The sequence below is a fragment of the Hippocampus comes genome, unplaced genomic scaffold (genome assembly GCF_001891065.2).
Source record: "Hippocampus comes isolate QL1 unplaced genomic scaffold, H_comes_QL1_v1.1 scaffold78, whole genome shotgun sequence".
In the NCBI taxonomy this organism is placed as follows: domain Eukaryota; kingdom Metazoa; phylum Chordata; class Actinopteri; order Syngnathiformes; family Syngnathidae; genus Hippocampus; species Hippocampus comes.
In genome coordinates this window covers 213,385-228,577 of record NW_017805798.1, presented here as the reverse complement: position 1 = coordinate 228,577, position 15,193 = coordinate 213,385, and the positions used below count along the sequence as shown (strand labels likewise).

Here is a 15,193-nt window from a genome sequence, read left to right as displayed (position 1 = left end):
GTTGCATTACAATGTCGTCGTGTTGGAAAAGAAAAAAAAAGTATCTCGTTTACCACTATAAAGTGGACCCCTTCCCACTTTGCTACACCGTCTTAAAGTCATGACACAAAGAACTCGATTGAATAATTTTTTTTTAATTCAAACCATTTCAGTCACTAGTTCAGACTTTAATTATTGCACAGCTCATACAAAACAGCAGTCAAGCACAATAAATACTCTCACATCATTTTCAAGGAAAAATAAAAAAAAAATATTTTAATGTTGACACGTTTTGTTGCGGACCAGCGCTGGTGGACAGCTGCGAATGAGAGTGGAAAATGGCTGTCAAGGAAATGTTTGAGATCCACTTTTAGTGAACTTGACAGTATTTCTTGTTAGACCGTAACACTGCGCAAAAAGTGTTGCATTACAATATCGTCGTGTTGGAAAAGAAAAAAAAAGTATCTAGTTTACCACTGTAAAGTGGACCCCTTCCCACCTTGCTACACCGTCTTAAATTAAAGTCATGACACGAAGAACTCGATTGAATCATTTTTTTTTAACATGTAAACCCTCTACCGTAAAATTCAGTTCCCTAACTATTCACCCGGGAGGTAGTGGCAACATTAGGTGCACACCTCTAAGAAGCTTTTAAGCACGACTGCATTTCAGCGACTGTAAAGAACCGAAGCACTTCTGTGGCCAACTTGAGCAATGGATTCACGTCTGAATGTTATTCATCCGGGCCCTGATTTCCTTGACCCTGGGACTCTCTTTTGTGGTAGCCACATCAATGCCGTAGAAAGTTGTTTGGATGAACGTGTAGAAGTTGAATAAGGCCTCGTCGTAGGAGGCGCAAAACACAAAGTGAACCTTGAACAGCTCGTCAAAGGCACCCACGGCGGTCTGCGCCGCGCAGGGAAGGGCCTTCCGGTCTAGGATGACGTAAAACTTCTGGATTCTGCTCTTCTTTTCGCCAACGCAGAGGAGGAAAGGTTGTGCTGATCCAACACCCTTTAGGAACGCTGTCATGCTTGTGCCGACCTAAGAGGGATGACGCGGATATTAGCAAACGGATTTCTCATATGATTTTCTTTTTCTTGATAGTTCTTTTGTAACAGAGCCGTGTGGTATGAGTATCGCTAAGTGGTTATAATGAGCTTGGCAAGTTAAGTACTGCAACGTACGAGCTCGACAAAGTGACGTCAAAACCCACAATCGCAACTTGGCCGGTTAAAATCGCCCTTTTGAATAAGCCCGGTTTGTTCAAAAGTGATCAGTCGGGAACGGCGACTGGGTCGGTCCATCAGCATCAAAGTGTACAGTCATTTACGTCGAATAAATTGCCTTTGACAGCTGCCTGACAGCTCTCGCCAGCTAGTGCGGCCATGACTAAATGTTGGCGACAGGCGCCGTACAATACAATGTCAGTGGAGTGAAGTCGGTAAATTAGCCATCGAACGTTATTTCCGGACGCCGTTGTGTCGTTACAGTTTGTAGCTAGTAGTATTTTGAAGTTGGCCTTCTTATTGCGTTGACGGCATGGGGCATAGTATGAAGTTTTGTTGCTGCGGTGCCTGGGTACCGTCTACGCACTGGTCAACGTCCAAACAAGGTATCGTGGTACTTTGAGAGCCCAAAATGTTTTACGTTGGTACTTGGCGCACCAAGCTCAAGGATCATCGGGGAAAAAAATAAATGGAAAGGTGTACTCGTGTCAATTCTTTGAATGAGATGAAGCGGCTGTTAAGTAGTGAAAAACAAAGCACCAATGTCAGAGCAGACCTTCATGAACTTAAAAAGATGCTCAGCGGCTTCGGAGGCACTGATTTTGCCGTGCCTTTTCCCTTTTGCGGTCGGAGGTAAGAGATGAACGAGCAAGAGGATCGCTGCCAAGTCGCTGTCCCATCCTAAGTGGAGTCACACGCATGCCAATAAATCACCAGGCACGGCACAAAAGAACGCCTTTTCAAGCGCACATTTGTCAAGATTTACCGGAATCGCTCAATTGTTCCTGAGCAGAGAGAAGCTCGTCCGCTTGAGCGACGGGACGAAGGCTTTTGCAGACGGCGATGACCCTCGGCTTGTAGAAAGTCGGCCATTTTGCCACAAACTTGCCAGAGACGTCGTCTCCGAAGAGCGCGCTGAAATCTTGCTCGATCTAACACAGGAAAGGCCTGTCAAAAGAGCTCTGCATTTCTCTCTCCGTTGCCATTTCAAGTTGAGCCCACATCAGGGTCTTACAAGGCCCGGCGTGTCCAGAAATCGCGGGAAGTGATCCAAGACAAGGGAGGACTGGCCGAGGTCGCGTAACATCTTCTGCCTGTGCTCCAAGGTGGCCTTCATTTTCTCTCGGACGAGCGAAGGCTCCGGCGATTGCTTCATCGCGAATATCGCCTCCGTGCATTGGTCACCCGAGAGCTGTCCGGACCTTGCGCCGAGTCGCAGAGTCTTTGGGCCGCCTTCGAAAGCGGGCCTGGCGCTCATCTTGATTTGCTTTTCCAAAGCGGGCCTGGCGCTCGTCTTGGATTTGCTCGCACTGTTGCGCTGGACCGTTTTCAGCCTGTAGGCCAGGTAACCTTGCCCGCTGCGACAATCATAGTAATGCTCCTGCCGTCCAAAACAAATGTGTGGCAGCCCCAAAAACAAAAAAAAAAAACCCCAAAAAATAAATTCAATAAATAAATGAAGATGACATCATCAAACAAGAAAGCACCGGAGGGGAGCTCAAAACTCACAAAACCCGTTGGTGAGGAGTGGTCTTTGAGATTGGGGAAGAGGGTGACAATTCCAAGGGCGTAGGTCATGCGCACGTCAACGGGAGGGACCCTCCTACGACGCGGCGCATTCCAGGAAACAGAAAACAGACAATTGACATTCCGTTGACGGATAGGCGAGCACAGAGCGGGACAATCTGGACAAAATCACGCAAATGACCACTAATCGATGAGCAAATTAATCGACAGTTTGATTTCTGCGGTCCTCCATGAAAGCGGACTGACTCGTTTCTTGCGTCATCCAAATCGGACATTTTCTGCTCTTCATTCGCAAAACACTGGCCCAAATTTTTGGCTGACCTTCTGACATGTTACGGATCAAACCGGCAACTGAATCATACTTGATTTATCTTCTTGCAATTTCTGCCTTGTCACTTTGACGATAGATATTGTGATATCGCACGGTTCAAAATTGACGGCGAGACTCCATCTAATTACAAAAAAAAAAAAGTTTAAACTCCACATCTGGGGTCCCTTATTGGAGCCCGTCTTTGCACTGCAAAGTGACGCACCCATGGGCGTCCATCATGTCTTCCACCAAGATGTTGACGAGCTTCTTTCTCGTGCGATCCGACAGGCCCTGAGTTTTGTCGTACTCTTCGCAGATATCGTCGCCCCCTGCTTTGTGACAAAGAGCATTGTAAACCACCTGCAACACAAGTCCTGCGTCAGACGGCCTCTTTTGGTTAAAAAAAAGTAATACATTATCAATAATAATAATAATATGTGGCAGCCCAACATCGTACAGGGGCAAAACTCACATCTCTTGCACTGCCGCTGTCAGGCGGTCCCTCGGCCAGGCTCCTTTTGCGTCTTTTCCCGTCTACAATTAAGGCTGAAGCCGAATTCTCTGTTGGGCTCCTCGATGAAGATGACGCGTCCGGCTTTGTTGGCGTGAATGAGCAGGAGCAGGCCTCAGCTAACTTGTTCTCGGCTGAGGGGGACGGCGGAAGAAATTCATTGCAGTGACTCAAGGCTCTCCGTGCCGGCGCGACTCTTTCGTCGTGACAATTTCTTACCGGCGTGCCCAGTGGACACCTTGAACGACACCGGAGCAAATTTCAATAGTTTGTCGAAGATATCCGCGTCCACGTCAACGCCGGAGGAATCCTTCAGGTCTACATGGGCTCCGTTGGGCAAATTAAATTTAGCTGAAACTAAAGACAAAAACAAGCTCACGTTCAATGAGGGCAATTTTTACGGGGCGGGGCTACGAATCACGCGGCGCGCGCTCAAGACAATAGAAACGCAATTTTGAAAGTCACTCGCCGTTTGTTGCCTTGAAAAACAGCTCAGGCGACAAGAAACACCCAAATGCGAAGAAAAGAATTTTCCGTACCCGACTGGACTGATCGGGCAATTCAACCAAAAGCCGACACTGTCAACGAAATCAATCACTTGCAAGACAACGCTTCGATTTCAAGTGGGGCCATTCAACAGAAGAGTTGAAGTTTTGCTGCTGTGAAATTTTGATTTCCCGCATTTCGCAACAAAGACGACTTCCAGCCCCCCCCCCCCCCCATCAACTTTTTTGCTGATTTACGGGACATGACTGACCTTCTTGAATGAATTTGGAATAATCATAGCAGTCCTCCTGGATTGGGACTTGAACCCATTTCTGGACACCCCCGTGCTCCACTTGGACCAGCATTCCTTTGAAATACAAACAGGAAAAGTCTGCCTTTGACCGCGCCACATCCTGACAATGGCACGATATGAAGCTCAAGCGGAACCCGGGGGGGTGAGCGACCCGGCAACTTGCAACCCCGTGCTTGTCCGTCCTCCGCGTCAACATGTTGCTTTTGCTGCAACCGGAGCACGCGTACGATTTTCCAGGTAAACGTGTCCGAAAAATAAATAAATAGATACACATTGAGTGTCCTCACGTTTCTAATCCTACCTGCTTCAGTAAAGTTTTTACCACAGATAAAATGTTCTTTGTGTATGTGAGCAGTCACTCCAGTTGTGTCTTTTTCAGAGCACTTGTGGTGTCTGTGGTCACCTTTGCAGTCGGCTTCGGTCATATCGGTGGTGTTGTCGCTGTGTGACGGTGGCGTTAAGACGTTTTCTGGAGGTGGTCCTCCAGCGCGGTCTCCGCTTGGAACGAGATGCCGAGGAAGCGACTGTGAACACTCTGGTGGTTTCTCTTCATCGTCATCGCTGGTCACAAGGACATCAGTTGGTGGCAACTTGCTGACATCAGCCTCCTCCTCCTCTTCTTTAACGCGGGGGAGCCGGGAACACTCCATATTGGAACTCTCCCCCTGCGCCTCAGGGGGAAGTATTTCCGGGCAAGCAATCAGGAGCTGACCATCTGCAGGATGACAACAAGGTAAACGGTTGAGCAGTTGAGCTCGCATGCAGATGCTGTCAGGAAGGGTACACTCGGAGCTGGGTGCCAGTCAATCGCAGGGCACACAGAGACAAACAATCATTCGCGATCACACCTCGGGACAATTTGGAGCGACCAATCAACCGACAATGCATGTCATCGCAAGATCGCTAGTAATTGTTGTCTTATAGTTCGGTTAGAGACATTCGAGTAAGCCTGTTTCATCATGAATTGAATTCCGTAACGCTTGAGGGCAGAAGGAAGCGATTCAGCCACAAAGGGAAGGCTTGTAAAGATTAATATGGCTGCTCGTCGTTTGATTTGGAGAATCACTAAGAGCTCTTGACACCATTCAAATAAGAACTTGGGAAGATGACATCACCAGTCGCTTGCTTTAGTTATTAATTTTGTTAAGTCGGCGGTGGATGACTTTGATGTGGACGTCTGGTGGCGTCTTACTTTTTTTTTTAAATCCACCACAGCGTAATGTAGCCACGATAGTCATTGAATATGATTTGGCGATGGAGATTCGTGCGCAAAGACTCACGATCGCGATTGTTAGCTCAAGCAAGATGGCATTATTGTTTTTGTTTTGTAATATCCGGTGGTCATTGTGTAGTTACGAGGATTGCGCCCGACAGCGATGATACGCTCAATGATTACGTTTAAGGAGTAAACCTTGGCGGTGCAGCAGCATGTGACTTTTATAAACAGCTTCCAGTTGTCGTCGTTGTCCTTCGTTCTCTTCTCTCGCTCGACAAAGTTGCTCCTCGTACGACGCGATGGTGCTTTCAAACAGGCCAAAGATTTCGTCGGCGGCCGCAACGAGTCGCTCCCTTACCAATTCCTTCAACATTTTGGATGCTTTTTGTACGTGTCGTCTCCAAGCGACATTTACTTCCCGCCTTTCTCTCTTCTGCAGAGGCGATACAATCCGAAATGCGCATGCGTAGTTCGCCCACACCACGCCGCCATATTTAAAAGTATCAACGGTATGCCTTTGGGGACAAAATAATCAAAAACTAATTTTGCGCCTATCAAACAATAGATGAATCAAATGTACTCAATTAAGCTTATAGCGAATGGTCCCCAGGTGAAGTATAACATTTTACCTGCCTTAAAATTACCTTGCTTAGTTTTATCACCAGCCTGTGGGGCTGGGATTTTGAAAACTATATTAAAGATTTGTCATATTAGCAATGTGGTTTGCTTTTATTTGCACTATTTTCCATTTCAGAGTATCAAGTATGTTAGTGTGTCCATTGGGTTTGCCCATTATGTGTTAGCATTGAGGGAGCGACTTTAAGGCAAAGTTATGTTGTTTTGACAAAGGAATTAGGTAGGGCTTAATCTTTTCAAAAGTATTTTGCCATTTGTTGATAAATCCGAAATGCATGAATTTCTCTTCTTGTATTGACCTATTGAGATAAATACTCTGATATACTGAGATGCAAATGCAGTGCTCAAAATAAAAGTTGAAGAACAAATCTCCCTTTCAAGAGCATTGAAAAAGAAGAAACAAGACTTTCAGAGAGGTCGGCATCTCTACGCTCTTTATTGGAAGGGCCGAGACCAACACAAAAAACAACTTGTGACGAGTTAAGGCTGTTCAGAAAAAAATAAATACTATAATCCTTCTCAGAGAATAATACATGCAATGACATTGAAATGTGGAGTAAAAAAAACCAAAATACAAAGAAATAACAATACCATAATGCCATTCAGCATAAAAACTGGGACATCTTGATTTTTTTGAGCCAGGGCAAATCTAGTTTAGTGTGATTGGAAATTTGGCAGATTATGAAGTATTGCACTTGTTGGCCTTCTTTCGTCACACATCTCTTCTATTGTTAAGTTGGAACTGATTAATTACGACTCCCGATGCAGGAAAACATTTTATTCGGCATCATGTTTGCGCATGTGTGCCATCAAGCTGGACTTCTTGAAATAGCTTTGATCACAAACTGAGCAAGTAAAAGGTTTTTCTCCGGTGTGCGTTCTCGTGTGCGCAACCAAGTGTGCCCTTTGAGAGAACATTTTATCGCAAACTGTACAACCGAATGGTTTTTCTCCCGTGTGCGTCCGCATGTGGGCTACCATGTTTGCGCTCTGAGAGAAGATTTTGCCACAAACAGAGCAACGAAAGGGTTTCTCTCCCGTGTGTTTGTGCATGTGTATGCTCAAAGAGAAGCTCTGAGCAAACGTGTCGCCACACACCGAGCAACTAAAAGGTTTCTCTCCCGTGTGCGTTCTCATGTGTTTGATCATGTTTTGCTTTTGTGGGAATGTTTTGGCGCACACTGAGCAGCTGAAGGGTTTTTCCCCGGTGTGCGTTCTCATGTGTGCGTTCAAACTGTGCTTGTAAGAAAGGCTTTCACCACAAACTGTGCACGTATAAGGTTTTTCTCCCGTGTGTGTCGCTGTGTGTGCAATCAAGGCTGCTTTTTTTGCAAACGTAGAATGACAAACGGAACAACTGAAAGGCTTTTCCCCGGTGTGAGTTCTCATGTGCGTAATCACATGTGAGCCTTGAGAGAATCTTTTACCACAAACTGAACACCTGAAGGGTTTCTCTCCCGTGTGTGTCCGCATGTGCACGTTCAAATTTCTCTTATTGGTAAATCTTTCGCCACAGTCTGAGCAGCTAAAGGGTTTTTCTCCAGTGTGCGTTCTCATGTGAACGTTCAAACTGTGCCTGTAAGGATAGCTCACGCCGCAAACGGAGCAAATGAAGAGTTTCCCCCCGGTGTGCGTCTGCATGTGCCGAGTCAAATTGTAATTGTACGTAAAGCTTTCGCCGCACTCTGAGCACCTGAAAGGTTTTTCCCCCGTGTGCGTTGCCGCATGACCAATCAATGAGCCCTTGCGAGCAAATTTCTCACCACAAACTGGGCAACTAAAAGGTTTCTCTCCCGTGTGTGTTCTCATGTGTACATTCATGTTTTCTTTTCGGGCAAAACTTTCACCGCAAACCGAGCAGATAAACCGTTTTTTACCTACATCTGTTCTCTGCCGTTCAGAGCTTCTCAAGTGTCTGTCGTCACTTTCGCAGTCTGCGTCACTCGTAAAGGGTTCTTTCGAGTTGTGACTATGCGACAGTGGTGGGGAGACGTTGTCTGTTGGGGCTTCTCCACTTGACTGTGACCGCTCAGGTGCTTGGTTGTCATCTTCGCCCTTCACGACGACGACAGTCAGTGGCAACTTGCTGACGTCCACCTCCTCCTCTTCCTCCTTGACGTCGGGGCCGTGTGCATCCTCGTTGTCCTCCTGATCCGCAACTGGGAGACACAGGCAACACACCCGCGCTTTTGCTCAAACAAGTCAAAATCCGTTGTTAGTCTTGCTTGAGTGGTTTTTTTCAGTTCAGGTCAAAAAAACTAAAACACCTTAGCGTAAAAGTCACTGTTCTGCTTGACATCTCTTCCCGCCCCCGCAAAAAAGAAACTACACTTTATATATTTTTTTCATGAGCTGACATCAAGACTTTTCAGACACTTGTGCAATAATTGTGCTGTCTAATCACCATGGAACCCCTGTGAGGTGTACAACTAAGTATACATATATATTACAATGCAAAATGATTTTCTACCATTGTTATTGTGACAAACAATGACTTTTGCGTTATGGCGCCACCTGTTGCTTTGCATTTATTGCCGGCGGGCAGGCGTTTTAGGGGATGGAATTTTAAATAAATCTCTGTCTTGGTGGATATTTTCACCAGCATTAGCCATCGGTAATGGAAACACACCTTGGACGTGCCGCACAATCGCATCTCGTTGTCTTTGGTTCTCCGCTTTCGGTTGGTAAAAGAGCTGCTCGTAAGACGGCATCGTTCCTTGAAACAGTATCACGATGTAGTCACTGGCCGCAATTCGATAATCGTTCACCAACGAGTTCGATAATTGATGCTTGTCACAATTTCATTTGAACCCAGTCGCGCTATTTTCGTGCCGCTTCGAAATAATGTTATCTTCCGCTTTTTCTTCTTCGGTGGTGTTTTACGGCAGCGAGGCCGCCATCTTGTGGCGGTACAAAAATAGAAGCGAAAGAGAGAGAGAGAGAGAGAGAGAGAGAGAGAGAGAGAGAGAGAGAGAGAGAGAGAGAGAGAGAGAGAGAGAGAGAGTTCAAAATGACAGACAAGGGAAAACAAAAACAGTGCTACAAAAAGGGCAAAACAGTCTTTATTTGAAAGAACGTGAGCAAAACACTGGTTTGATTTGATGGAACATGGATTCAACTTTTCTACAATTCCTAAGTGGTCTCACAGTTTGGTCCGGAGGGATTTGGAAAATTACAAAAGTTAGATTCTTGGTATTGAATACCCCTCTGATGGATTGGAAATAAACCTATGAGCATGTGAGAGAGCTACACTTTGTCTTGACAAAAAAAAATATTTGCAAGTGTAACTATCATTTTTAAAAGTATCTTCTTCATATTTGGTAGAGAGAGACTTGCTTTCTTGAGGAAGTAAAAAAGCTCCTCTATTGCCTTGAGAATAGTTCACTCATTTGAAGATTATTCCACTTTGTCTCCTTGGAAAAACTGGACATCACAGTTGCTCAGGGCTCAGCCTGTGGATGTCACATGACCAAACCCAAAAAACAGCTGGTCGGTCTATCTCCAGACAATATAACATTACTCACAGGCATGTATTCTTTATCCTCTGCAAAAAAATGACTCAAAGCAAGTGTCTTGATGTCGTTATCTGTATTATAATGCCCCCTACTCGCCAAAAACCTCACAGCAGAAGGAGCATGTGGACTGAAAAAAAAATAGTGGCATTTCCACTTACGTCTCCAAAATTGGGCAGGATTTTTTTTCCTTCACTGTCCTTGATGTTTGCGCATGTGTGCGGTCAAACTGTACTTATAAGAAAAACTTTCGCCGCAAATTGAGCACAGAAAGGGCTTTTGTCCCGTGTGTGTGGCCGTGTGCGCGATCAACGAGACGCGGTGAGCAAAGCGATCGCCACAAAGTGAACACTGGAAAGGTTTTTCTCCCGTGTGCGTTCTCAAGTGCGCGACCATGTTGGCCCTCTGGTTGAATATTTTACCGCAAACGGAGCACGTGAAGGGCTTTTCTCCCGTGTGCGTGTGCATGTGTCGGGTCAAATTGTAATTATAAGCAAATCTTTCGCCGCAAACAGAGCAGGTGAAAGGTTTTTCTCCCGTGTGCGTGACGGTGTGTCCCGTCAAGGAGACCTTGCGCGCAAAAGTTTCGCCACAAATGGAACAACAAAACGGTTTCTCTCCCGTGTGCGTTCGCATGTGCGTCGCCATGTTTGACTTGCGGGCGAACCTTTCGCCGCAAACCGAGCAGACAAAACGCTTTGGCGCTTCCTTTTTCGTGCGTTTGTCATCACCTTCGCAGTCCGTGCCGCTCCTCGACGATTCCTCAGTGTCTTCGCTATGTGAGAGCGGCGCCAAGAGGTTGTCCGCCGCCGCATTCGCCTCCGGTCCTACGCTTGGACTGCGATGGCGAATCTGCGACGACTCGGGCGGCTTGTCCTCGTCGTCTTCATTCTTCACAGCGACAACAGTGGGCGGCAAGTTGCTGACATCCGCCTGCTCCTCTTCCTCTTTGAGGCAGGGAGGCTGTGGATCCTGGTCTGCAGGAAACAAATCAGAACCTCATAGTAGATATGTGACACGTGGCTGTAATCTTTGTAGAATTTTAACATTTAAAAAATTAATAGAATGAACATTTCGAACGCCTTGAAAATTCTCGCTAAATTCACACACACAAACACACAAAAAAAAACAAATATTGTCTGTGGACCAGATCAACAATTTTCACTGAACGTATGCTTCTGCAATTAGTTATGTTGCTTTTAAGGCTTTTGACGCATCATAACGTGGGGCGCCAATAATTATGGAGGGCAATGAACCCCAGATGACTTTGGGTGACCGGTGGAATATACCATGGACCGGTCAATTACTGGGGACATTAAGACAAACAGCCTTTACATTACCGACCATGCAGATAGATAGACAGATAGACAGAAACATTGAGAGTCATCCATTTGTCTTTCTAAAACGCTTCGGGTTGGCCAAAATGACCTTTTACAGTTGAGTCTTACCGTGTTTGATCGCTAATACAAAGTTTATTCAACGTGTGCAGACCTTGGATGTGACTTTTTGGGCGAACGGCTTCCAGGTGGCGTTGGTGTCGCTCGTTCTCCTCTCTGGCGCGACAAAGTTGCTCCGCGTACGACGTGATGGTGCTTTCAAACAGTTCTAGGATTTCGTCGGCAGCCGCCATGAGTCGCTCCCTTACAAACTCCTTCAACATTTTGACAGCAACTGTTTTTTCGTCCGCTCGGCTATTTCATTCCCAAAACATGAAACGGAATAAGAGGAGCCGCCACTGCGCATGCTCATATCAGTCGCCATCTTGGTTCGTTTTGCAATCAGTTCTTTGTTGAATATATCACGTTAACAATAAACAAAACGGAAAATGACTCGTCGCATTTGATTTTTACAGGAACCACATACTTCCTTTGCTTTGAAAACATATTGTTTCGGTTCATCAACGATCCACCTGTGAACAAAACTATCTTTTAAATCAATTTTTTTACCCCCTTTACAAATGTGAAGGAACATAAAACTTTGAGTTTGTGTTCCATACAGTATAAGGAATTCTTGTAATATGGAACTCCGTCTCTTTTCCTCTTTGTATGTCACCTACTGGCCGTTCTTTTTGAACGTTCCGTTGTAAATAAAGACAAAATCAATGTAAAACTCGCCGCGGAGATTGTACGGCAACCGCTTTTGGACAAAGTACGTGTTACACTCCCGAAGACGCGAATGCGGGAATTTAATTACATTTTTATATATTTGTGGCTTTTAATCAGTTATTTTTTCTAACCACACAATATAGTAAGAGTCAATTCACCAAGTGCGTGTCAATTACGGCCGTCAGTCATCCAACAAGGGTGCCGAGCGGCAGTACAGAAGACAGTCAACTCACTGAGAGTCCGTGATTCATGGCAAGTGCAATATCATCGCCTTTATTGCAACGAATGTGACACACTACATTCAAACAGCTCAGAATTTCTGCAGTAATGAAAATAGGATAATCCAATGCATATGAAAATGCGATGACATTACACTGCGCAGTCAAAGCATAACTATAAAAACCTCTAAGTGTCACACACAAGTGATAAAATTCTCTCACACAACTCTCATAATCGCCATTTACCATTAACAAAGTGAATAGTGTTTTTTTTCGGTGGAAACTCACTACAGTATTGCATTGAAACCACACCGATTTGCATTGTGTGTGCGTGTGTTTGTGTGAGTGTTTGTGTGTGTGTGCGTGTGTGCGTGTGAGCAAGCTTTGTAAGTTAGGCGGGAGCTAAGCTTAGCCTGGGTTGAGTGGAAGTTATGGAGAGTCTTTTCTGCACTTGCTGTAAAAGTGTACTTGTAAGACATTTATTTTGAAGGGTAACGGTGGAAATGATGTGACACCGTTTCGGGGCCACATTTATGGGATTTCTATGGTTTAAACTATAAATAGAGCAATTCTAAAAACCTTTTTTAGATGGGGCCATCCAAAACAGGGGAGGTTAAAGTCCATTGCAGATTGCATGTAACCGTCATTTGAGGACAGACGCCAAGCCGCAAAGCATTTATTTGCTATTGTGTTTCCGCATGTGTGTCGTCAAGCTGCACTTCTTGAAGTAGCTTTTGTCACAAAGGGAGCAGGTGAAGGGTTTTTCTCCAGTGTGAGTTCTCATGTGTGCGACCACGTGTGCCCTTTGGGAGAAGATTTTCCCGCAAACTGTACAACTGAAAGGTTTCTCCCCCGTGTGCGTCCGCATGTGCACATTTAAGGAGAACCTGTGGGCAAAGGTGTCGCCGCAAATGGAGCAGCAGAAAGGTTTCTCTCCCGTGTGTTTCCGCATGTGTACACTCAAGGAGAACTTGTGAGCAAACGCATCACCGCAAACGGAGCAACAAAAAGGTTTCTCTCCGGTGTGCGTCCTCATGTGCTTAATCATGTTTGGCTTCTGGGGGAATCTTTTCCCGCAAACGGAGCAACAGAAGGGTTTTTCTCCCGTGTGTGTCTGCATGTGTGCATTCAAACTGTGCTTATAAGAATAGGTTTCGCCGCAGAGTGAGCAGGCGAAAGGTTTTTCTCCCGTGTGTGTCTGCATGTGTGCATTCAAACTGTGCTTATAAGAATAGGTTTCGCCGCAGAGTGAGCAGGCGAAAGGTTTTTCTCCCGTGTGTGTCGCCGTGTGCGCTGTCAAAGAGACTTTCTGAGTAAATTCTTCACCACATACTGAGCAACGAAAGGGTTTTTCTCCGGTATGTGTTCTCATGTGTTTTTTCATATGTTCCTTTCGAGCAAATATTTTACTGCAAACCGAGCAGGTGAAACTTTTTTTACCTGTTACACATCTAATATCAGTCGAGTCCTTTTCGGAGTGCGGGAGGCGTTTGTCGTCATCGTCACAATCTGCATGACTCCTCAAAGATTGTTCTCTGTCGTCACCGTCTGACAGTGGAAGCAAGAGCTTGTGTTGTTGTGGTCCTCCACGGCGCTCCCCACTTGGAAAGCGGAGGAGATCAACCTGGGATGAGCCGGATTGTTGGTCGTCTTCACTCTTAACCACAACCACCACATTGAGCGGCAACTCGCTGACGTCAGCCTCCTCGTCCTCTTCCTTGACGTGAGAGGACTGTGGAGCCTCCCCTTCCTCTTTGATGACAAGACACAGCTGATGCGGGTCTGCGGGACACAATCGCAATTGAGCTCGTAGCGCATTGGGAAGTATTTGGCCTTTTTCGACCACAGGATTGTTGTTCGAGTCCTGCGGCGGACAAATAAAATGGTCTCCTTACTCCATTCACAGATAATAGATGGATGGATGGATAACTAGTAGAATTAAATTAGCCCAGACACGTCAAATGCAGTGAGTTTAGTTTGGGACTTTTAAATTCAAGTTCAAGAGTAAATCCATTTTCCTCGATTCGAATTCACCCACGACCGTTGGATATCTCTTTGGAATTATTTGGTTGAAATGACATAAGCGCGCGAGCGAGGGGTGGGGTGTTGCAAGGGCTCTGCACATTTTCTTTATTTAGACTTTTCCAGCATTATTGATGATTTAGTGACGTTTGAAGCGCGCGAACCCGTTCTTAACTATTTACAGCGTTTTGGGTGAGGCATGTTTTCTTATCTCTTATTCTTTAGTGGGGAATATCGGCGCCAATTGTTGTGTTACTCCGTGAGGCGACAGCCTGTTTGCCACAGCTCCGTTAACGTGATTTAAAAACTTCCCTACTTGAGTCTTTTCCACTCACACTCAGCATTTCAGCTATAAATGTTTATCTATCTATCCATCCATCTGTCTAAATTTAAGACAGTTGACTGAAGAAAGGCAAAAGTGCAACATCATGAGTATGTGACGATGTTCTGATCACATGTTGCTTTGCTGCTCAAGTCAAGAGTTAGTCAACAATGATGGTCACCGCCACCGAATCAATTCATGAAGTGCGTTTTCCTGTGTTGACTAGTCCACGAAGGGCAAGCCGAGTAAACGTGACCAGACCTTGGACGCGAGTTTTTGGCCAAACGTCACCCAGTAGTCGTTGTCGCTCGTTGTCCTCTCTTGCGCGACAAAGTTGCTCCTCGTACGACGCGATGGTGCTTTCAAAAAGGCCGAAGATTTCGTCGGCGGCCGCAATAAGTCGCTTCCTCACCAACTCCTTCAACATTTTCATGTTGTTTATCGCGTTGTTTAATCGCGGTTCTGGGTTCTTACGTATATAGTTGAAGCCCCTCCCCCCATCCACTTCCTCAACGCCTGTGAATGCGCATGCGTAAGAAGGCAGCCATCTTTGAAAGGCGTCAACGGTGACGCCCGAAGAGACAAAACATGTTCAATTTTATCTACCGTGTTAAATTTTTCAAATGTGAATTTACAAAAATATTTGCTGTGTTAAGGACCGTTAAGTGCAGACATTGTTCTTATATTGTTACAATAATTACGTGCTATTTATCTGGAGGCATATTTTCAGTCACCAAAAGGAACCCTCATTTGGTTGATGCTGTCAGTCAGTCCTTAATTCGATTCCTCGGATCATCTTTATTTCTG

The 15,193-nt window shown here is 45.5% G+C and overlaps 2 protein-coding genes across 5 annotated transcripts; both read right to left on the bottom strand.

Moving 5' to 3' along the window:
- Window positions 1–547: 547 nt before the first annotated feature.
- LOC109525283 (uncharacterized) lies at window positions 548–6,071 on the bottom strand. 2 transcript variants are annotated; one of them, XM_019885680.1, is made up of 11 exons: window positions 5,767–6,065; window positions 4,759–5,070; window positions 4,314–4,409; window positions 3,776–3,913; window positions 3,518–3,690; window positions 3,269–3,405; window positions 2,718–2,811; window positions 2,224–2,589; window positions 1,975–2,140; window positions 1,765–1,889; window positions 548–1,023 (listed from the first exon to the last, which is right to left on the bottom strand). In XM_019885680.1, exons 1-11 carry the CDS (start codon window positions 5,942–5,944, stop codon window positions 700–702), a joined length of 2,109 nt encoding a protein of 702 aa, XP_019741239.1. In that variant the 5' UTR covers window positions 5,945–6,065; the 3' UTR covers window positions 548–699. The 2 variants fall into 2 exon arrangements, with proteins under 2 accessions (XP_019741239.1, XP_019741240.1); XM_019885681.1 differs by having other exon boundaries at window positions 913–1,023; window positions 1,975–2,156; window positions 5,767–6,071.
- A 549-nt stretch (window positions 6,072–6,620) lies between these two features.
- Window positions 6,621–14,875, bottom strand: LOC109525288 (gastrula zinc finger protein XlCGF57.1-like). Of its 3 annotated transcripts, none has more exons than XM_019885687.1 (3): window positions 14,648–14,875; window positions 13,483–13,824; window positions 6,621–8,366 (listed from the first exon to the last, which is right to left on the bottom strand). In XM_019885687.1, exons 1-3 carry the CDS (start codon window positions 14,817–14,819, stop codon window positions 6,985–6,987), a joined length of 1,896 nt encoding a protein of 631 aa, XP_019741246.1. In that variant the 5' UTR covers window positions 14,820–14,875; the 3' UTR covers window positions 6,621–6,984. The 3 variants fall into 3 exon arrangements, with proteins under 3 accessions (XP_019741246.1, XP_019741248.1, XP_019741249.1); XM_019885689.1 differs by lacking the exons at window positions 13,483–13,824; window positions 14,648–14,875 and adding exons at window positions 10,451–10,696; window positions 11,211–12,071; XM_019885690.1 differs by lacking the exons at window positions 13,483–13,824; window positions 14,648–14,875 and adding an exon at window positions 8,837–9,121.
- Between the last annotated feature and the right edge of the window lie 318 nt (window positions 14,876–15,193).